At 37.1% G+C, this 24,097-nt stretch overlaps 1 protein-coding gene across 2 annotated transcripts in view; it reads left to right on the top strand.

Annotated features, from left to right (window-relative positions):
* LOC118279288 (lachesin) overlaps positions 1 to 24,097 on the top strand; it is a 158,203-nt gene that overhangs the window by 112,139 nt on the left and 21,967 nt on the right. For both annotated transcript variants that reach the window (XM_035598940.2, XM_035598939.2), the window contains exons 2-4: positions 2,223 to 2,355; positions 7,838 to 8,049; positions 10,586 to 10,799. In XM_035598940.2, coding sequence (XP_035454833.2) covers positions 2,280 to 2,355; positions 7,838 to 8,049; positions 10,586 to 10,799 — 502 coding nt within the window. In that variant the 5' untranslated portion in view covers positions 2,223 to 2,279. The remainder of the gene's footprint in view (positions 1 to 2,222; positions 2,356 to 7,837; positions 8,050 to 10,585; positions 10,800 to 24,097) is intronic.

The raw sequence follows: 24,097 nt of genomic DNA on the forward strand, positions 1-24,097 counted from the left end.
TGATTCAACAACGACCCGTAATTTCCTAACCCCCATAAGACCGGCAACGCACTTGCAATGCCTCTGTACCCATCAGGTGATATGTCTGCTCGTTAACCGGTTTATACCATAAAATAGTTATTTTCTATAGTGGAGACCCTAAATATTCTTAAACTCCCAAACACTTAATACTCTCTAAACTAACAGTTACATACACAAATATGTACACAACAGTACCTAACCTACGTTCCTAAACATTACTAAGCCAAAGCTAGCATTCGGAATACAATTATATAGGGCCATTTATTTCCTCGTGACTCTAACTACGATTGTAGAAGATAAGTGGCTAACAATACATCGTGTTCCCCGCTATCCATCTAATTGAACATCTTCTTGTAGTGCAGTTGTATTATTCAATTGTTTTGTTTGTATTTTGTGGGTTTAGTTCTCTATTTAATGGTATTAGTTTGTCTTTTTGGGACATTGTTTTAAGGGGAGATAATCATCCAATGATCCGCCTTAGGCGAGGCGAGACGGAGTGTCAGACTCTTACTGACTATAAACCACTCTGTCCGTACTCCTGCTTTCGAGCCGGACCCCTAGTAAACCCGCTAGGTAGTCCGCAGCTCCGGGTATTTTGGGACTTAAGGTCTTCTGAAGTTTTTGATAGTATTATTATGTAGAGAAGAACTATACCAAAATACTACAGGTTACTGATACAGAGCAGAAAGAGTAAAAAACGACATTAAACTTTACGTATTTATCAAAATCGATTCATCAAAAGCCTTTGATTAGATTAGATTTAGATCAGCCATGATAGTCCCACGGCAGGGCAAATACCTTTGACTAAAAATTTTTTATCTAAAACGAAATAGATTTTAGTTTTATTCCCTTAAGATTTGCCTAACTATTTAGTAGACCACCCAATAATAAAAAGAACAGCCACTATTTCGAACACAACAAGGCACACTACCGCTACATATTCATAATGGAACTGCGCTGAACTTCGCTTCACATCGCGACGTAACCACTCGTCTAATAAAGCCGTTCAACTAATTTAATCTCCCTAAAGTTCGGTGGAACATGCTTCTACAATCTCACATCAGTCGTCCGTATGTTTGTCTGATCTTTCCTAAGCGTTTGATACTTGCTTTTGATGCAGTTGTTTGAGCGAATTTGATTCTGATTTTGGTTGTGGGAGCAGTTTTTTGGGGGAAGAATAATGTGAATTTATAATGACTTTTGAACAGAACAAAACTATGTATACAGTAGTGCAGTATAAAGATCACTCTTATGACTAAAACGAAACTATAAGTATTATTAGTCTTCATAAGCATAAAACAACTAAATATTTCAATGAAAACCGAAAATTAAAAATTACCACAGAAGAGCTGTAATGTTGTAGGTTGTCTAGGAATGTTACGGACATTTGACACGGCTGTTGCAATGCCGTATTTGTGAAGAAGAATGCCGTATTAAATTTGGATTGGACACGTGACAGTCAACCAATCAGATCGCGCGTAGCGTTTGGTTACTGCTTACTTATTATTTTACGATTGAGTTCAGTAAGTTTATCAATTTACGAAAATGTGGCCGTAAAATATTACAATTTATCTCCCGTTTAGAATCCTACGAAAGTTTATAAACTTCCTAGTAAATTTATAAACTTACGGATCTTGTTATTTTCCGGTGACTGATATATACTCTATATTTATATTATAGTCACGCGTATCAAATTCTTAGTAACTTGACTATTAGCAAAATGAACAATACTGCTTAACCGTTGGCAATTCTTGGAAAACAAAACAGAGTCTAATATTAGACATTTGACTTTAAATACATACATACATATCGTCACGCCTTTAATCCCCGAAGGGGTATGCAGAGGTGCACATTATGACACGTAATGCCACTGTGTACACTCACTTTTCACAATTTATGTTGTAAGTCCCATGTAATAGGTGGTGAGCCTATTGCCATATACCGAGCACATTTCCAGACTCCGTGCTACTAGTGAGAAATTTTTGAAAAACCGAAAAAAGCCCAGTAATACTTCGCCCGACCCGGGAATCGAACCCGAGACCCCTTGCCCGGCAGTCGCACATGCAACCACTCGGCCAACGAGGCAGTATTAGCAAAATGAACAATAATTACTGCTTAACCGTTGGCAATTCTTGGAAAACAAAACAGAGACTAATATTAGACATTTCAACTTTTAATTACGGAAATTTTCTTCTTTCCAGAGTCAGAGAAGGCTGTCCAGATGAACTCTATGGCTCCTAACTCCAGGGGCTGACAAGATGACGTCGGCTGGTCTTTTGGTCTTCTGCTCAGTGCTCACCCGGACGCTATGCGTTATTGCTCCACAGATTCCAGGTACAATAATCTATTTATATAAAAATTAATTGCTGTTTATTAGTCTCGCTAAAACTCTAATTTTGGCTAACCGATTCGTCTAATTTTGGTATTGAATTATTTGTGAAACGTCCCACGTCTAAAAGGTGAGAAGAGAATGTTTGAGGCGGTACAAAGTTTGCCGGGTCAGCGAGTCATTTATATATTCAACCTTAAGTTGTTTGTAATTCAAACATATCAAAACTTCTCGAACATGTCAATGATTTAAGTGTAAATTCTTACTCTTATTCACATGTTAATTACTATACATACATTTATTATTATACACATTACGTGAATTCTTATTCAAACTTAAATCCAGTCTTGTCCGGTCGAATAAAGAAGAACTTATTGTTTATCATATCCATTATTGTATGTCTAATAGCTCCCGATATTACACTATTATTGACAGATGCTCACAGATGAACATCAATAACCCAATAAACTCAAACATCGGGAACTCAAAACAAACAGACGTAGAGGACGGGACGTAGTAAATAGTTCATTTTTAGTTATGTTATTAGTTGCAGTGATCGCGTAATATTATTTATTCGTATTGGTTTGAGATTTCAAAACTTTATGTAATAAATTATTGTTAAAATGTTAAAATATTATAAATGTTATATATTACTGCTACTAGAAAATGGTTACGGTAAATGTGTTTCGATAGATATTTTTAAGGTCGTGTGATATACAGGGTTACTTTTAATTCGACGTATTTCTCTCCGAAGGTTATATAACCTTTTTATAGAGAATGACTCAAAGAAACTAGCCGCTTTTGGACCTCAATAATCTATAGATTATACAACTATTTTCCTATAAAATTCGCCTTGAGGTCCGAAAGCGGCTAGTTTGTTTGAACACGCTAATCTCAGGAACTACTGGTCCGATTTAAATAATTATTCTTGTGTTGGATAGGGCATTTATCGAGGAAGGTTATAGGCTATAAAACATCACGCTACAATTAATAGGAGCCGAGCAGAGCGGGTGAAACCGCGAGGAAGTAGCTAGTAATATATACTTCTCTTTGTCACGATATTCAGTCGTGAATTACGATATAAATTCTAATGGCGATCGGTTGCTCTGTACCTTCGTGCCTGACATGATTTTCGGTCGTTCTTTTTCTAAAACTTCCGCGAACAAATGACTGTGCTTCCAAAAATATGATGCGGTGGCATGATGTGCCTTTGTCAGTCATTTTTTATGGACCACCGATTTATTTGTGTAAAGGTAAGCGTCCATAGACCGGACATAGTCGAATCGCATCAAACGGATTAATTTTTCAGACTGCACTGGCAATCGGAGCAATCGAATTGCCGATACCACTTTTACTCGGATTTTTGTCATCGGCATTCCGTATGACGTCATCGGTACGCATCACATGTAGGCTTTGCTGATGATGCGGTCCATACGATGCGGAAGTGAACGCAGTTGTATGAGTTTCTATACAAGACAAACTAAAATCCGTTGAGTGCGATGCGTACGAGGTGAGCCTGTGGACGCTTACCTTAATGCGAAGTTCTGTTACCAAGCTGCTTTAGTAGTTTATTTGATTTTCTGCGAATTGTTTGTGTAATTACTTCCTTATATTGTAGCGTGATTATTGATATTTTTCATCTAACTATCATGACTGGTATTACGAAAATTCCTAGCTTATTATAACTAATGCGTAGATTTGTGGCTCGAACAGCAAGAGTAGGAACGGGGTGGTTTTTAGTCAGTAAGAGTCGGACACTCCCTCTCGCCTCACCCAAGGCGGGAGAAGTCATTGGATAATATTTCCCTCTCAGAAAGATGTCATCACTATGATAGAAAATACATGAACAATAATGTGTCTAAATGTGTTTTGTGAACATATACTACAGGCAGTTCTTTTTTCATTCAACAACGAACAGACCTAAGACTGAATAGGTTCTCAATTCTTCGAAATTCCGCTTGAAATATAATTTGCACGTATTCTGCGAACAACGAATGAAAACAACCAAAAACCCGAATATACCTACATATAGCCAAACACGAAACCTCTTCCTATATTTAAAATCAGATAAAATTTCCAATATCTACCTTCATGAGTAAAAATACGCTCCGCGTTAATATCCTATTACTTTCCTTTTTGAGATAAAAATATGTTTACACCTTCGATAACGTTAACCTGAAGGTATAAAGGAGTATCTACAGTGTACACCATTGTTCATTGTTATTTTTCTTAGTGCTTTTAAACTAAAGATGTGCTGTGCTACCTTGCTGTGGATGCGTTTGGTTTCCTTCAACCATATTCATTGGTACACACATCATAGCACTGGTGGAAACAGACTCGGCTAAGCTATGTTTCTTATATAGAAATATGCTTGCTAAGGTTGTGTGCTGTAGATGGCTTTCCTACTATCGATACATCGCATACTCGAGACTCGACCTGCTCATCTTCCTCGCACAGCTACATAGCTTAGTATAGCGTTGTATTTTGTTGTGTGAGTGAGATTACCGGAGGCCTAATCACCCCCTACCTCAATCTTTCCAATCTCCGATTCCACCACAACCCTCGAATTTCTAACCTCAAAAAGCCGGCAATTGTCATCTAATGTTACTATCCATCTCAGCATTTATTAATTGCAATTTTGGGACGTCAAAATTGAAATATTCAATAACCAAAATAGACAAGACCATTTCATAAAATAGAGCAGCATACCATACAAAAAATAGTTCATTCATACTTCACACGATCCGGATTTAAACCTAAACCGCAGCCTATCCGAAACATGACCGTTGAACCAACTCAACGAAGCGAAAAAAAATCCGAATTCCCTACCACAAAAATACCTTCCACTATTGTTCTTTAATTAGCCTTTCTGTTTGCTCCCGTGCGTTGAAATTATTACCTATCTCATAAATTCTTTGGGCCACAGACAGTTTGCACAGATTTATTATAGGCCTTATTTTATTATTTATTACTAAGCTACGGAGATTTTGCTGGATTTTTTTGCCTCCATTCTTAGGTAGGTATTTGAAGGTAATACGGTATACGAATGTTCTTGTAATATTAGTTACTGTAATTTGTCTGTGCTATGTACCTATATAAATGTAAGTAATACTAGATTTATTTTCTAATATATTTCTTTGATCTACTTTTGGGAACAAAGAAACGGAAACACTAGAGACTTAAAAAAAATACTTTCATTTTAAGGGTGATTAAATTGCCATTCATATTGACATATTATGTTACGAATTAATAAAATACTTATTTAAGAAAATAGTCATCAAGAAATAAATAAGATGCTAATTTCTTTACTCCGCACTTTAAAGCTACTGACCGTCGCTCAACAGGGGTTTTGAGCTTCATAGATGGGCCAGGAAAAGATAATGGTGTTTTAGTTAAGTCTTTTTTAAATTTTGAAATATTTTATGCAAAACGTTTTAATACATCTTACCTTTTTTTAAGTGGGTGAAATCGTCTAATTACTTCTCCCGCCTTAGGCGAGACGAGAAGGAGTGTCAGACTCATGACAGACTGACTAAAATCCCCCTTGTTTCTACTCCTACTCTTTAAGCCAGAGCCCCGGTAAACCTTCGCTTCGGATCGGGTATTAGCCCTGTTACATCTTACCCAGAAAAATAAAAACCTCGTAAAAGGTAAACAGGGTAAAACAAAATTTTCGATCAAAAAGTAAATTAAATCATATCGAATATCAAATTTTCAATACAATAATGGGTTCAAAGCAATTATTTTGCAGAAATGTTTGTCCAATTTGTTTGTAATGAAAGAAATGTAATTGTTGAACGAAAATTACATTTTATTCTTACCCTTTTCTGTATATTGCTGATACATTGTAAGGTTGTAATAAATTGTTAGACGTTTAATTAATTGAGAATGAGATTGTGGTTCTGTGGCGGTCTGGGTAGAATTGGTATTGAATTTTCCGATTTGAACCCTAAGTAGGTGTGTTTAGAATCCTATTTAGTATGTTTAGCAGAAGTGTTCGTACGTTGTACTTATTTTTCAGGGTATTTATTTCAAACTGATGATGCGGTGTTGCTGTTAAAATTGTAGTAGTTACTTATAAAGGATTTAGATAATGGTTGTTTTAAGATATATAGAGGCAAACAGCGTTACTACAAAAGTACCTAAAACAAACCTTATTTTTGGGATGCTAAAGTTCAAAATAGGTCTTTAGAGAACAGTAACTTCAACTTCTTCCGACCAGACAGGATGATCAAGCCTGACGGGCTTTTTACCCAAATGTTCGTTGGGATTTTCTATCAATGTTTCTTCGCATGTGCGATATAGGATTTTTATGACGTCATCCGTTGATTTGCTCGTCGATAGTCTATGTGCGACTTCTGTCATCTGTCACTAAACTTGTCATGTCACCCAAGATCTAATTTGCAAATTAAAACCTTTGTCTTAAATACACAGTTAAGAGTCAGATCAACGAACTAGTAAAATTCACGAACCCACCTAGAAACGTGAAAGCAAAAACATCTATTTTCGTCCCAATCGCAAATCTTCGTGTAAAAACTACTGAATTAAACGTCGACGTATAAATTCCACCTTTTTTTCGCAAAAACCTCTCCAAAAGTATTAAGTACTGTCTTGGCAGCGGTCTTTCTGCTCCAGTACTTACGAAAGTATATTATGTGAGCTCTAAATTTCTGGCCCCAACATCCCGCAGACTTTCTTTGGAGCAAAAGTCACCCTAATTAGTAATTAGACGGATTTCTTTCAACTTTGTCTACGTACTGTTTGCCTAATTTGTGAGTTGTTTTTGAAAGAAATTTTGTTTTCAACGTTAAACTCCTCACCAATTTGGCAGCTTTGTTTTGGATAATTTCGCTGCTGTTTCTGTTAAATTGGTGTAGAATTGTGGAAAAGCGGTTTCTGGAAATCCTGATTTGGATACAAGACAATTAGTTTTTAATCCGCTTTTGTTGTTTGCAACTTTACACTCCATTCTATTATAAAATAGTTAGACGAATAGTGGGATTAGTTTAGTTTAGTTTTTTTGTGGATTAATATTAAAAGGAACGTCATGCCTTTTATCCCCGAAATGGTAGGCAGAGGTGCACATTACAGCACGTATTGCCCCTATATAATGTTCACCTTTTGTGTTATAAGTTCCATGTAATAGGGTGTGAGCCTATTACCATATACTGGGCACAATTTCAGACTCCGTGCTACTACTGAGAAATTTTCGAAAAACCGAAAAAAGCCCAGTAATATTTTGTCCGCCTCGGGAATCGGACACGAGACCCCTTGTCCATCGTCGGACGACCAACGTCCAAAATCACTCGACCAACGAAGCGAGCGATTTTAATTAATAAGAACAAAAGCAAAGAAGTTAATTTTTTTATAACTTTGTTTAGCAATGGGTTGCAAATGCAATTATTATGTAAGAGTTCTTGGGTTTTCCATTTGGATAAAGTATTATCATAAAGTGTCCCTTCTTAAATATAGTTTTCTCTTCAACAGATTTCAAAACCGGTGACAAGAAAATCATCAACGGTCCTTTCTGGCACGAGGTCTTCACAGAGACTTATGAAGACCACGAAGAAGACCCCTCAACTACTACTTCGGAACCCTTACCTTTCTTCGAAGACGATGTTTCTACTAATAACGTGACAGCACAGCTTGGCAGTCGCGTTCACTTACACTGTCGAGTTCATGATCTGGGGGAAAAGACCGTGAGTAGACCAGCTTATAAAGTTATGTTTCTTTTTATTATTGAAAAGACCATTGGTTAAAATAGTAGACCTAAGTTTTCTGAATACATTTGTTTTTGGTTAAGATAAAAAAGTGAATCAAATTGAGAAATTCATTAATTCAAATTCAAACATCAGTAGTCACAATATTAGAAAAACGGCCATATGTAGGTTTTATTATTAGTGTTTATAAAATTTACTTACATTACCTTAACAGCCTTTAAATAGCCATTGCTGACCAAAAGCCTCTTCTTATACAGAGAAGGTTTGAGCCTAATCACCACACTTATTCAATGCGGGTTTGCAAGTTCACTTAGTAATAAATCATAATTACTAAATAAACGTGTTTTATCCCCGAAGTGGTAGGCAGAGGCGCACATTATGGCACGTAATGCCGCTGTACAATGTATACCTACTTTTCACAATTTATGTTGTAAGTCCCATGAAATAGGTAGTGAGTTGTAAGTCCCAAGTAATACAGTATAGCTAGAGAATCAAGTGATTTGTATTACAAGAACTATACGTAGAAAAATACAAAATCGTTTCTAAAGAAATACAGTATCAGATTGTATAATCAGAATCACTTTGTCTCTCTCACGCCTTTCAGATATTTTCTGCAAAGCTACTTAGAGAATACGAAGCGCAAAATATAGCGTTGTATATGGAGTTTCATAACAAAGAAACGTGTGTAGCTTCTAGAACTACACTTTAAAGAGGAATATACCTACGTTTGCAATTTTGTTGTATAAGAATTCAGAACTGAAAACGTAAGAATGTAGTCTACGTCATGATTTATAAAGAAATAGGTCGTTTAAAAATTGTTAAGAATAATTTTAAAGTAGAGGGTTGATATAAAAAAAAAAATGCTATAATTCCAATTATTTTTTTATGGTCAAAGGCGTTACAAGTGCTTTGCCGGCCTTTTGGGGTTTAGGAATTTAAGGGTTGTTGAGAAAATTGGGAAAATAATTGGGCTTCCGGCAAGTGCCATTGTCGGGCAAAGGGTTTCGAGTTCGGTTCCCGAACCGGGGGGCAAAGTATTACTAGACTATTGTGGGATTTTCCGTGCGTGCGGCGCGTCGCGTTCCGCGCGCGCCTCAAAGAGCCATCAGACCACCACAGATGTGGCTCAGTAGGGCTGATGCCTGATCCGGAGCTGCGGACTACCTAGCGGGTTTACCGGGGCTCCGGCTCGAAAAGCAGGAGAAGGAACGGGGTGGTTTTTAGTCAATAAGAGTCTGACACTCCCTCTCGCCTCGCCCAAGGCGGGAGAAGTCATAGGATGATTTTCTCTCCTCAAAAAAATAAATAAATAAATAAATAAAAAAATTGTGGGATTTTCGAAAAAAATGGCAGTAGTAGCACGGAGTCTAGAATTGTGTCCAGTAAATGGCAATAGGGTCATCACCTATTTTACATGGGAATTACAACGTAAATTGTGAAAAGTGGGTGCACATTGTACAGTGGCAATCCGTGCCATAATGTGCACCTCTGCCTACCACATCGAGGATAAAATGCATAGCGATACGTAAATATCTAATGAATTTAAAGTAAGCTAGTGCAAATAGTTAAAAAATAAGACGCAAAAATACCTAGAATACTCGTAGTCTACAATTTCTCTCACTCTGTGAAAAAGAACTTCTATTGGCCTATTCCAGTTGCGATTAACCCGAGCACACACAACTCTCATATGACTGTAGTAGGAAATATGATATAGAATCCTTTTTATGTTGACATTTTATAGCGAAGAACCACAGAATGCCATTAAAGAGAGCGAGATAGAACATCGTGTTTACTCTTTCACGCTCCTAACAAGTTGGGAATGTTATATCATTGTTTAACTTATGCATTAGTACTTTTATATTTCTTTGTATTAAATGATTTTTTTTAGTTTCACTTTGATGTAGTCGTTTTATATTTTTCTTTTGTTTTAACATTCTTGATTTTTAATGCGTGATTATTAAACTTTTTTATTGTTCAGTTGAAATGGTGCTATTTAGTTTGTCTCATAAGTTTTATTTGTCATTAGTTACATTTTTTAATAATTATTAAGTTATGAATTTTGTTTTGCGTTCCAATGTCTCTGCTTAACCCATGACAGACAGGCGTGGGGTTATGTAGACACCTAACCTTCGTCAATTCGACGAAAACGCAGCAGAAAATTTGCACTTTATTTATCGGTATGAGTGATTATCACAGCAATATTGCTTGTCAATGCACAGTCAGTGGAACCATTTCGAAACGTAACAGGTTTATAAGGTACATTACTGACTCTGATTGCACGGTTGACGCGGTGGATGGGTAACTGACTGCCACGCAACGGGTTCGATTCCCGCACGAAGCAACTCTTTGTATGACCCATAAATTGTTGTTTCGGGTCTAGGTGTCATGTGTATGTGAAATTGTATGTCTGTAAACGCACCCACGATACAGGAGAAAATCCTAGTGTGGGACAACGAATTAAAAAAAACTTACGATAAATGTCAAACTTCTTAATTATTCTTTTTCCCTTCACCAGATATCCTGGGTCCGTCGTCGTGGTGATGAGCTTCACTTGCTTTCCTTTGGCCGCCACACCTACTCAGCAGACTCTCGCTACTCCTTAGCCTTCGAACATCCCAACGACTGGCGCCTCCTGATCCAGTACGTCAGTGAAAGGGATGAAGGTTTCTACGAGTGCCAGATCTCTACCCACCCTCCTTTAGTTAGAAGGGTACATCTTAGTGTTGTTGGTGAGTGTAGTTTTAAAAATGTTTGATTTATTATATGTTTATGTTCCACTACCACTCAACAGCTCCATCCACCCAAAGGTTGCCTGGAAGAGATCGCTATAAGCGATAAGGCCGCCTTTGTGCACTTTCATCCTATAAGATGTTAATTTATGCTTAATTTATTTAAAGGTGTACAATAAAGGTTATTTATTATTATTATATTGTGTTTATTTATGATTTTTTAATCATCACCAAGTGGCAATCTATTCTATGATAGTTTATTTATTTTATTTATTTATACTTTATTGCACACATACATAAAACACATTTACATTGAAATTAATAGTAATTATAGTACAATGGGCGGTCTTATCACACACGGCGATTTCTTCCAGACAACCTTTGGATGGAATTTATTATATGATCTGGGAATGGGTAGTGCGTGCACAATAATTCAAAAGGGAAAAGAAAAGAAGACAACAAAAAAAAAACAACTAAAAAACAAAATCTACAAACTATTCTAAAATTCACTATAATAACATGAGAAATTGGACATAATTCTAAGTAATAAATAAACTAATATTATATAGTGTGTGTGTGTGTGTGTATGTGTGTGTGTGTGTGTGTGTGTGTGTGTCCTCGAATTACAAGGATACAAAAAACTACAATGACAGGTAGTGTTCCTTCACAAGCCTTTTAAACTGACCTGGAGTTTTAGCACGTCGCGCTTCCACTGGTAATGCATTCCACAACCGAGCCGCTTGTATTGTGAAGGACTTGTCGTAGAAGCAAGTGGAGTGCTTACGGATGCTGAGCTTAAGATTCTCCGATGATCTCAGGAACTTCGTATGCGTGACACCCAGGAACTGAAAGCGTTCCTTTAGGTACGAAGGGGCAGCAGGGTTAAAAAGTACATTAAACAATAAAGAAAGAATATGAGCGTTCCGACGAAGGCGAATAGGAAGCCATTTGAGCTTATTACGAAATTCAGAAACATGATCATACTTGCGCAAACCAAATATAAATCTGATAGAAAGGTTTTGAAGTCGCTCAAGCTTGTCTAATTGTTCTTGGGTGAGATCAAGATAGCTGACATCAGCATAGTCGAGTATTGGTAGAAGAAGAGACTGAGCAAGTGCAATTTTGGTTTTTGTGGGTAAGAAATTCCGAAGTCGCCTCAAGGAGCCCGCAGACGCAAACAACTTTCGACTGACCTCCTGCAATTGTTTGTTCCAAGACAGGTTACTGTCGATGTAAATCCCCAGGTTCTTAACATCGCGAGAGAAAGGAATGTTTGAACTTAGAAAAGAAACCTGGGGAAGACTCGCCCAGTTAATTTTGGAGACTGTACGTGCACTACCGATGATCGTCACTTGTGTTTTAGTCGGATTTACCAGCAAACCGAATCTAGAACTCCAGTCACCTATCCGTGCCATATCGACGTTAATCAAACTAATGGCGGCCGGAAGATCCTCAAGACAGGCTTGGGTGTAGATCTGAAGATCATCTGCATAAAGGTGGTAGGAAGAAGACAGGCCTTGAGAGATAGAATTAATAAATAGAGTGAAGAGAAGAGGAGATAAAACGCCGCCCTGTGGCACACCGGCAGCAGTGGAACACCATGAAGATTTAGAATCATCAAAGTGAACACGCTGTCGGCGGCCGAACAGATAACTTCGAAACCAGTCGATCACCGATGGGGACATGCCAAAGGAGCTGAGCACGCCGAGCAATAAATCGAAGTCAACGGTGTTAAAAGCGTTGCTGAAATCTAGGAGTGCGAGAACCGTTAACTTTCCTGATTCCATGCCCGACCGGATATCGTCTGTGATGTTAACAAGAGCCGTTGTAGTGCTATGCCCCGGTCGAAACCCAGATTGGAAGGGACTAAGGAGATTATGTTTGGATAGGAAAATGCTGAGTTGTTGGTGGACCAGCTTCTCTAGAATTTTGGATAGAAATGGGAGTATGGAAATGGGACGAAAGTCGGTAAAGGAAGTTAAAAGTCGGTAAAAAAAAAGACAGAAAAAAAAACATGTTAAAGAATTGTATGGTAGTCCAAATAAAAATATTTTTAAAGAAAGATAATACAAGAACAACATCGGAAATAAAAAGCTAAGCGTGTAACGGAACGGAGCATTGACAAAAGAGATATAGTTTGACAGAATTGACAGATGACACAAATTCAATGTTTGATTTTGACAGCAGTTATTATGATAACAAATTTACCGCTACCGCAGTTTAAATAAATTGTAATAAATACAGAGTGACGGTGGAATATAACTAGGGATAAAAAGAATTGCTTACCTGGACTACCAACAGGGAAATAATGATAAAAACGTTGCAAGTAATTACTTCCGTGTAACACGCTTTGACAATTTGGGCTTCGGAGCTATCTCCTTGGCTGCTGCGGCACCACCAGGCTGCACAACCCTCTGTTCAGGACGACCAGGTGCACGATGCTCGGCGTCGGACGGGAGGTCAATCTTATCAAGATCCTCCATGGAAGAAACTTGATGCCGAGACCCCTGCCCATCGAGGACATAAATATCACCTTCCCTCGTCCAACACTGGTTCACGCCGAATTTGTCGCGAGCAGCCATAAAAACATTATGTCGGGTTTTGGTCAAGAACTCAGAAATCGTTATACCGGAGCCCCTTAACCCAGTCTTGCCGAACCAAATGCTATCTCGAAGAGCGACATCATGGAGCTTGAAGAGAATAGGTCTGGGTTTCAGCGTTGCACGACCCATCCTGTGGCACCGCTTTATGTCTGGCACCTTCAAGTCGACCTTCAAACGTTCCTTTGCAACCTGGACCACCACTTGTGCTGTCACCTCCTCTTTAGCTTCCGGCACCCCATGCAAGAGCAGAATCTTACGCCTTCCACGCGTCTCCTTGGCATCAATGCTCTGTGCCAGAAAATTTACTTGCTGTTGAAATATAGATAGTTTTGATTAATAATATAAAAAATATTACTATAACGTAATTATGAACGCGGAATGGTTTTAAGAATTAGGGCCATTTGTGGACACTTCTTCATAACGTTTTATACCATGAAATCTGTGAATTTAATTGTAATTTGTGTCCAAAATCAAAGTCAAAATTATTTATTTCAAATAGACCGGAAACGCACTTTTGAACCTCCAAGCAAATATTATACAAAAAAAATGTCAGTCCTCTAGTGAAACTACTTACTCGTTCCAAAGTATAGATTCCTATGGAGAGGAACGAGCAATAAACTCCATAGGTAACTCTTTTTCAATCAGGTTCACAATAACATTGTTTCGTTCACCTTACTCTAACATTAACCTATAGACGTTTTCGACACAAGAATAAATACAAAATCACCTAAACTGCTACCATTCTTTCTTCCAAATAGACTGCATTGAACGTAAAATACCAATGACACTGTTTACATAAGATAAAAGACGTTGAATCACAAACGAGTATCACTTTGTCGTCGACTGGAGTAACAGCAGTCTTCTGTCTATCGACGGGTGCTGTCAATATTCGATAGTATTCGATATTGTCGGTAAAGAGAATGGGGATAACGAAGTCTTGAGCACGACGTGACTTTTGCAATTTGTGTTCAAAATCAAAGTCTTTGTATTTATTTCAAATAGACCGGAAACGCACTTTTGAACCTCAAGCAAATATTATACAAAAAAAATGTCAGTCCTCTAGTGAAGCTACTTGCTCGTTCCAAAGTGTAGATTCCTATGGAGAAGAACGAGCAAGAAACTCCATAGATTACTCTTTTTCAATCAGGTTCACAATAACATTGTTTCGTTCACCTTACTCTAACATTAACCTACAGACGATTTCGACACAAGAATGAATACCAAATCACACAAACTGCTACTATTCTTTCTTTCAAATCGACTGCATTGAACGTAAAATACCAATGACACTGTTTACATAAGATAAAAGACGTTGAATCACAAACGAGTATCACTTTGTCGTCGACAGGAGTAACAGCAGTCTTCTATCTGTCGACGGGGGCTGTCAATAGTCGATAGTATTCGATATTGTCGGTAGAGAGAATGGGGATAACGAAGTCTTGAGCACGACGTGACTTTGGTTTGGTTTTTTAGTCAAAACTTTGTTTTTTAAAAAGAAGTTTTTTAGAGAAATCTGTGTAGAGGTATTTAAAGGATACTTTCCACCGGAGATGTGCTATGCTACGTTGCTGTGTATGCTTTTGGCTTTTGCACTAGTGGGAACGGACTCAGCTAAGATTTGTTATTTTATATGGAAAAATGTGTGCTATGAATGTGATATGGATGGTTTCCCTACTATCGATACATCGCATACTTGATCTGCGCATCTTCCTCGCACAGCTACATAGCTTATAATCAGTGTAAACGGTAACATAGTTCCACAGCTTAACTATTACACCTTCGTAGTATAGCTACATAGCACATCTCTCAAAATCACCGTAAGTGTGCTTAAAATGAAAATGATAATCTTTTTAGAAAAAAAAAAACCGATAGCTGATAAAATATACTCGTATAATTTTCCTACTCAAGAATAAAGCATCGCTCAAGTTCCTTTACACTAAAACTTACAAAAATAATACCAATTTCACTTTCGAAGTCAATAAATTTAATTCTATATCTTAAGAATACAATTTTAGTTAAACTAGAATAGTGAATCTATGAGACCATTTCACGGACACCCGACTAAATGGGAAATCGTTCAAGTGTTGGATCAAGTAAATTAGATCTTCGAGAGGACAAGCAAATGTGATCCGTGCTTACCTGTACTCTCTATAGAAGGTATCTTGGTATATATTTATCTAAGACCAGTGACGTAACGTTATAGTTCTTATTCTTAGCAAGGAATGGCAGAAATGTATTAACAGATTTCTTTTTTTATGGCATAAGCCGGTAAACGAGCAAACAGATCGATAGATCACCTGATGGTAAGCAATCGCCGCCGCCCATGGACATCCGAAACACCAAAGACGTTACAAGTGGGAATTTTGAGAATTTAAGGGTTGTTAGAGAATCGGAGATTAGGTAGATTTAAGGGTAATTGGGCCTCCGGTAATCTCACTTATACAACGAAAAACAACTCTGGAAACAAACTGGTATCACTCCGGTCAAACCGACACATTGGCAAAAATTCTAGACCTAGTATTCGTTATACAATCTTATTGATTTTAACCAAAGCCATATCAATGAATATCAACTCAAAAATACACCACTAAGATAAACTTCCTACCTACGAGTAACTAACAGCACAATATCTGTTACCACACTAAATTGAGCTCTATTAACACATAGCATAGACCACAATGTGCAATAAATTGACAATAATGTTATTGCTCTGCAATTCAACGGCATAGTATTTGTGTAGATCTTAAATGTTAATAAATGTTGTACATAAATGTTAGTTTAGTTCCCTTGCTCATCACAGTAGACTGGTTGTTTCTAACACAAATTTCTTAGGATCTCAAAAGAATAGCAGTGCTCTTTGCTAAACCTGAACACTTACCTACTGACTAAAAACCACCCCATTCCTACTACTACTCTTCGAACCGGAGCGCCGGCAGTTCGTCAGGTCTTCCGCGGCTCCGCATCAGCCCTACTGGGCCCCATCCGTGGTAGTCTGATTAATCTTAAAAGCGCGCGCAGAACGTGACGCACAGTACGCACAGGTCTGGTTCTGGTCGGGCGGAGAGGTACCATTGCTTTCAACGGCGATTTGCAACCAACCAGCCATAATATGTGGAGTTGCAGTTTGCAACTCCTATTTTGGTGTACAGAAGACCTATATTACAGTAGTATTCATAAAATATGAGAACATACTCCAAAAAAAAAAAAACACGAAGATGCAACATAATCTATACTTATAATAAATCTGTAGAGAGGTCAATTCTGTACATGAAATATATTTCCAAAATAACTATCAGCGGGTCATTAGTGATCGATACTGACGCCAAAAATGCAATCAGAAAATTTTTTGTCTGTCTGTCTGTCTGTCTGTCTGTCTGTATGTTCTTTATAGAAATAAAAACCACTCGACAGATTTCAACGAAACTTGGTACAATTGTTCTTCATACTCCTGGGCAGGTTATAGTATACTTTTCATCACGCTACGATCAATAGGAGCCGAGCAGTGAAGGGAAATGTTGGGAAAACAGGAGAACTTACTCCATTTTTTAAGCTTCCGTCGCGTGTGCAGCCTTAATGGTTAAAGCTACACAGAAATAATGTATGACGAAAATGTTATCCTTAAAATTGATTAAAAAATATTCCACGACAGCAAATGTCTATCTCTTATGGTTGACTCACAATAACACGTATAACTCCCGATAGCTTAGCAGTTCGGAGCTTTCTGATTATATTTGTCTACTCTTACGTTAATAACACTCTCATTCATTTATTCATTCATTCATTATATATCATATATCGTCATTTCATTCATAAATCTGTAGAAGGGTCAATTCTGTACATTGAAAATATTGAAAGAATAAATAGCAGGGGGTGTTACTGGATCGATACCAAAACCAAATATGTGATAAATTTTTTTTGTCTGTCTGTCTGTATGTTCAGGCATCACGTGAAAATTAACTAACGATTCGAAAAGTAACGGTTCGATTTCGATGAAACTTGGTATAATTATACCTTATTATCCTTGGCATAAAATAGGATACATTTTATCCTGGAAAAATACGTAGAAAAAAAAATCTTTATTTTTCAGTTTTATTCTACAGAACGCGAGCTCAACAGCTCAGTAGCTCAATAGAGGGATCTCCTTAATTATTATGGGCCTCGCCGTATTTGGGTCCAATAGATATTTATAAGATATTGTCAGAGTTACTCAAAATGGAGAAATAAAACTACCACGCGAAGACCGACATCCACGCGGACGGAGTCGCGGGCGGAAGCTAGTTGACAATAATTGACAATAACATCGAAAATATAATTGTAAAACACACAATGAACCTTATCGTTGATTTCTTCCTCTTCCCAAAGCATTATAATACATTAACTTGCCCATAAATAGGGTCTAAAAGAACATTACGCTGGCTGTAAAAAGCGAATACAATTTGTAAGAGAACCGTCCATTCGCGGAGTTTTTTAAACACAAGTAAATTGTTTGGCAAACAATATCAGACTTGGTTTATTGAAATGAACGAGGAGATGATTTGGGAACAAAATATTTGTGTTTTTATTGAGTTTAGAGTCTGTTTTTTGTGTTTGGCCGGCGAGAGTTTTATTGAATGATGAATTATTGTTTTGTTTTGTGTTGAATGTTATATAGATTGGCTGGCGTATGCCTTTTGACTGTATTAGAATCATTATAATATCATTCGTCAATTTTGTTATAGGATGTGTATTGATAGTGTGAGATATTTTTCTGAGCATTGAAATCAGCTTTTCTTTATTTCCTAAACTAAACCTTTTTTTCTGGATCCTTTCGTTTACATACACACAATTTTTCAGTATCGTCCGTGTGTGAATCAAATCGTTGGTCACTCAGCCATGGTAATAACCGAATAATCATATGGGATATCTATACATATAATAAAATCGTAGAAAAGTGCTGTCTGTACATTGAAAATAAAAATAAAAAAAATAGCAGGGGTTATTGTTATGTCGATGTCGAACCCAAAAATGTAATTAACTTTTTTTTTGTCTGTTTGTCTGTTTGTCTGTTTGTCTGTTTGTCTGTTCGTCTGTGCGCGCTAATCTCAGAAACGGCTGATCCGAGTTGGATGCGGTTTTCACGAATATATTGTGGGATGCTTAAATTTACATTTAGTGTTTGTTTCATGTCAATCGGTTCATAAATAAAAAAGTTATGTCAAATTAAAGAATCACGTCGAACATTCTATGCTTATACCATTAATCTCCGCAACTATTTGATGGATTTGGTTGAAATTTGGTACAGATATAGTTTAGAACCTTAGAAAGGACATAGATATATTTTTATTTCAAAAATCAAAAAATAAAAATAAGAAATAAATTATTTATAAATAATTCTATGTCGATCGTTACACGACTTCGGTTCATGTTATTGTTTTAATTTATCGAAAAAAAGTAAATAGTAAAAAGGTATGAAAAAAATTATAAAATAAAACATGTCTTATTATAAACTAAAAAATCACGGTTTATTTTTTAGTTAATTTAGCATGTCTCACGACAGTTATTATTTATAAATGTCTTTTAATCGTTAAAAACTGTTATTTATATCAGCTCTAGCACTTTCACACACGATTAACAAACAATATATTACATACAGGATGTAATCAGTATGCTTGCTTTCCTATACAAGCGAGACAAATCGGCTAGTTCGCGTACGAAGCACGCCAGGCATTATGTGCTAAGTTGAGTTTAAAATATAAATTGAAGTTTTATAACACGCTGTGAATTGATGTGATCATGTGCTTGAATGGATTATGGAACATCCTGGATGGAATATAGTTAGTTTTTTAAAAGAAGAGGTTTATTTTTTTTTTAGAGTGGTTGTGAGAGTAAAAACAATATTTACAGTATGCAACTTATGGCTTATAGTAGAATAGGTAGACGACTTATTTTTATTTTAATATCCGTTTATACGTAAAAATGACATATTTGCTCCCACTCTTATTATCTAAGTATTATTATCTTTTTAGACAAAATAAAAAAAAAACAAAGTACGTGTCTAATATTTTTTCATTTCTTAAATGACGGACTGAATATATTTTTAATTTTCATACCCCGTCATCACAAATGGGGATGACGGGGTATGAAAATGCATCTACGACACAGGGGATACAAGGTTTTTATTAAAAAAGAGAATATACAAAATACTGCCTCGTTGGCCGAGTGGTTGCAAGTGCGACTGCCGAACAAGGGGTTTCGGGTTCGATATCCGGGTCAGGCGAAGTATTTCTGGGCTTTTTTCGGTTTCTGAAAATTTCTCGGTGGTAGCACGGAGTCTGGATATGTGTCCGGTATATGGCAAAAGGCTCACCACCTATTACATGTGACTTACATCATAAATAGTGAAATTTGGGTGTACATTGTACAATGGCATTACGTGCCATAATGTGCACCTCTGCCTACCCCTTCGCGGATGAAAGACCTGACGTTATATTAAAAAAATATATACAAAATACGAAACACGATCTTTACTTAAAAAAAATGATCAGGATCAAAATATAAACAAACTCTGTACATTATTTCAATGTAACCACGTTACCGCGTTCAGATATACAACATCTGCAAATATTAACTATGCATTGTTTTTTACATACATAATATTATGTATATGTATGTGTTATATTGTGTATGCATGAACATCGCGTCTTAGAACACGTAGCGACTGATATATTTACTGTACCGCGATCTTGGCAAATATACGGAGATATGAAATATGATCTTTACGTGAAATGTGTTTGTTCTTTTTTTGGCATTTGTTTTTCGTTATAAAATAAACGGTTTGGGTTTTGGTGGTGGTTCTTTTTTTAGGAAGCTGGTGTTATTGGTAGTGTTGTGTGAATGGATAGATGTATGTACTTGTTATATAGGTATATAAGGGGCTTTAAAAGTATCTGTCACGGCTTCAATGGGAGGTAGTGTTGTGTTTGAAGATTACTATTGTAATAATAAATAAATTTTGTACCCTGTCTGTATACAAAATTTCATTAAAATTCGGTCAGTAGTTTCAACGTGGTTGACAGACAAACATCCAAAAAATTAAGTTTCACATTTATAATATTAGTGAGATATTGAGATTGTATTTTAACAACACATTTGATATAGACCAAGCAATCACCATTTTGCAATAAACCTGGGATTTCACTAAACGACAATCATGACGTAAGTGTGACTGCTGAACAAGAATCTTGATTTAGATTATAGGATCAGTATTCTTAAGATCGAGAATTAGTTGCAATTAATAATTTTTTGTGTCTGCCTATTGTTTATTGGCATACATATACATTAATTCGCGTTTTAGGAGGAGAACTTATTAAATAGTCCCTATAGCCTATTCCTAAAACGCACACAAAATATACTCTCATTTATTCTTCCATAACTTTAGGGGTTAAAAAACTCTATTTCAAGTTAATAAAACTCCTTTTACGATGTCCAATGCACAGCTACATAAATAAATAGACAGAGTAATGAAGAGTACAGCCTGCGACATACTCCTGTTTGCACATCCATATCATATCTACTCTGTGGCGGTTGTCAGCAAACACAGCGACATGAAATATGATCTTAACGCGATGTCTTTGTGTGTGTGAGAGTGTTGTGTACTGTCATCTGAGTAAGGGAAGTTTTGTACGAATTAATATCAGAGACGGAGTAGGAGCTTAGGGTTATGGATGTCTGTTAGTTTTTTTATGGTATAAGCCTGTAATCGAGCTGACGGATCAGCTGATGGTAAGCAATTGTAGCCGGCCATGGACACTTGAAACACCAGAGGCGTTGCAAGTGCGTTGCCGGGTCGTTGCCTTTTGGGTGTTAGGAATTTAAGGGTGGTTGGGGAATCGGGGATGGGAAGTATGGGGAGTGGGGTCATTGGGTCTCCTGTAACCTCACTTACACAACGAAATAGAACGCAAGCGTTGTTTCACGTCGGATTTCTGTGAGACCGTGGTATCACTCCGGTCGAGCCGACCCATTCGTACCGAAGCATGGCTCTCCCACACTTAATGACTGAACGGACTGCACGGTTGGTGCGGTGGCTGGGCAACTGGCTGCCGCGCAACGGGTAGCGGGTTCGATTTCCGCACGAAGCAACTCTTTGTGTGATCCACAAATTGTTGTTTCGGGTCTGGGTGTCATGTGTATGTGAACTTGTATGTTTGTAAATGCACCCACGACACAGGAGAAAATCCTAGTGTGGGGCAACGTTTATTAAAAAGAAAAAAAATAATAATTTTGGTATGGTGTTGCAATCTGTGATTCGATTTTGTACTAAACATACCGTCATGCCAAATTAATTATTATGTTTATCGGTTTACTCACGTAACGACTGTTCAGCTGCTATAGCTGCGTTGCGTGTTGTGGAATGTTGCTCATGAATATGAGCCTCTAGCATGGCTTGAAACTAATCCTAGCTTCTCGTCATATAGTTACGTGAGCTAAAACATGATTAATTTAGTATGTCTCACGCCAATTAATTTCTGAAAGTTTAGGTAAAAGTGCTCAAGTATAACAACGCGCAATTTTCTTTTAACACGTATTTTTCTGTTACTTTCTGAAACACATATTATAGAGGAGAGTCTACTGCCATACACACACACACACACACACACACACACACACACACACACACACACACACACACACACACACACACACATACAGAGCTCAATTCCAAACTCCGTGATTTTATAAAAAAAATCAAACCGAAAAATACTCAATAATATTTTTTTCCAACCCAATCAAATGAGAGTTTGGAACATCAGTCGCACTTGCTACGATTCCACCCACGAGATTACAATAAAATAATAATAAAAAACAAAATAGGAATCCTAGCAATCCTGTGTCAAAGCACACACTTTTTATTACCCACCCAACATCTACTCCATATTATATACTACAAAGCACAATAATCCGACAAACGCCCGACATCTGTAGAGATCAAAGCCAATACATTCCATTTTATTCTGAATTACTATTTGAAGTATTCAAATAGGCAAATACGAATGAGAGACAATTATTTAAAGTACACTGGAATTGATACGGTACTGTTCTTCAGATAATCCCTTCTTTGAGTTCAATTACACGTTTCGATGTCAAGTCTGCGGGTTGTGGAGTATCGAGTGAGGGGAGGTTTCAGTTTGAGACTAGAATTTAGGTTTTTAATACTGCATGTATTTTGGTAAACGTGCATACAGTACTATGACGGTAAATTTCAAGTGTGGGAGAGCCATGCTTCGGCACGAATGGGCCGGCTCGACCGGAGTGATATCACGGCTTCACAGAAAACTGACGTTAAACAACGCTTGCGTTGTGTGAGTCAGGTTATCGAAGACCCAATTACCCCCCTTTCCAATCTTCCCAATCTCTAATTCCCCAATAACCCTTAAATTTCTAACAACTACACTTTGGAAGCTATACTTTGGAACGAGCGCCTAGCTTCACTGACAGACAGACTGACGGACAATTCAATTTGACGTTTCAAAAGTGCCTTATTTAGGATTAATTGAAATAAATGCCTTTGACTTTGACTTTAACACCCAAAAGGCTGGCAACGCATTTGTAACGCCTCTGGTGTTTGATCTGAGTTACCATTTTGGTATTAGTCATAAAGGCTTGACATTAAAAATGTATTTAACGTTTATTGTGCTACGTAGTGCTACGAACTGCACGCTACGAAACATGAGTTACGTACTACGCGCTACGAGCTACATGCTACGAGCTACGGCTGTATTGTGCCACAATTTAAGTGTAAAATTAGGGCTTAGAGATTCTGGGCTGAACATGTAAGCTTTAAAATACTGATGATGACTTAACAGTAAAAAAAGACCATACATCGAATTAGTAATAAAATAATATGAGTGAGTGTGAGAGTTAACATTCCATTCAGTACTTACTCACAAAATCAGTTTGCAAAGCTTCTCTCAAGAAAGAAAGAAATCTTAAGTATTCTTCCCTACTTTGTGACTCAAATTCGTTAGAATTTTTACGACATACCACAGGGCCATTTTAATCTAAATGGTCGCCAGAGGTGTAGGGAGTTTAAGGTTTTTGACAAAACGAATGTTTTATTGTATTCTGTATTGCTGAGGTTTTGTGTTCCACTAGGGGGCGATAAACATGACTGTAGTGATACTCTTCTGAGAAGTTTAGTGAGATTTGAGGTTGTAATCATTGATACTATATTATTTAAAACGTTATTCTCACACTAGTATTTTCTTCTAAGTCGTAATGCGGTTACAAACATACTAACTAGTTCACATGCACAACACCCAGGCCCGAAACAATAACTTGTGGATCCTGCAAAGAGTTGCTCCGTGCGAGAACCGAACCCGCTTCGCGTTGCAGGGTCAACCGTGCAATCGATATTAAATCGATGGATAGTGTAGAGTGGACTGGTGGTTGTAACCATGAACGAGTTAATATTAATAAAAATAATTGCAGTGATTTTCTTATAGTTCGTTTGGTTTTAAAATTTTCTTCAATCATAGTTGTAGTAGGGAGGAGATACATGTCTAAAATATGCAATAGTTGCACCTAGGCTTTTATGCATTGCCTTGCAATCATATTTAAAACGTTTATAACACAACTAATGAGAAATATTTCACATTTAACTTACACTTCAGCCTCCCTTTCGTGAATCACGAAGTTACATTATTTTATTCAGGG

Source organism: Spodoptera frugiperda, chromosome 14 (assembly GCF_023101765.2).
Source record: "Spodoptera frugiperda isolate SF20-4 chromosome 14, AGI-APGP_CSIRO_Sfru_2.0, whole genome shotgun sequence".
NCBI lineage: Eukaryota > Metazoa > Arthropoda > Insecta > Lepidoptera > Noctuidae > Spodoptera > Spodoptera frugiperda.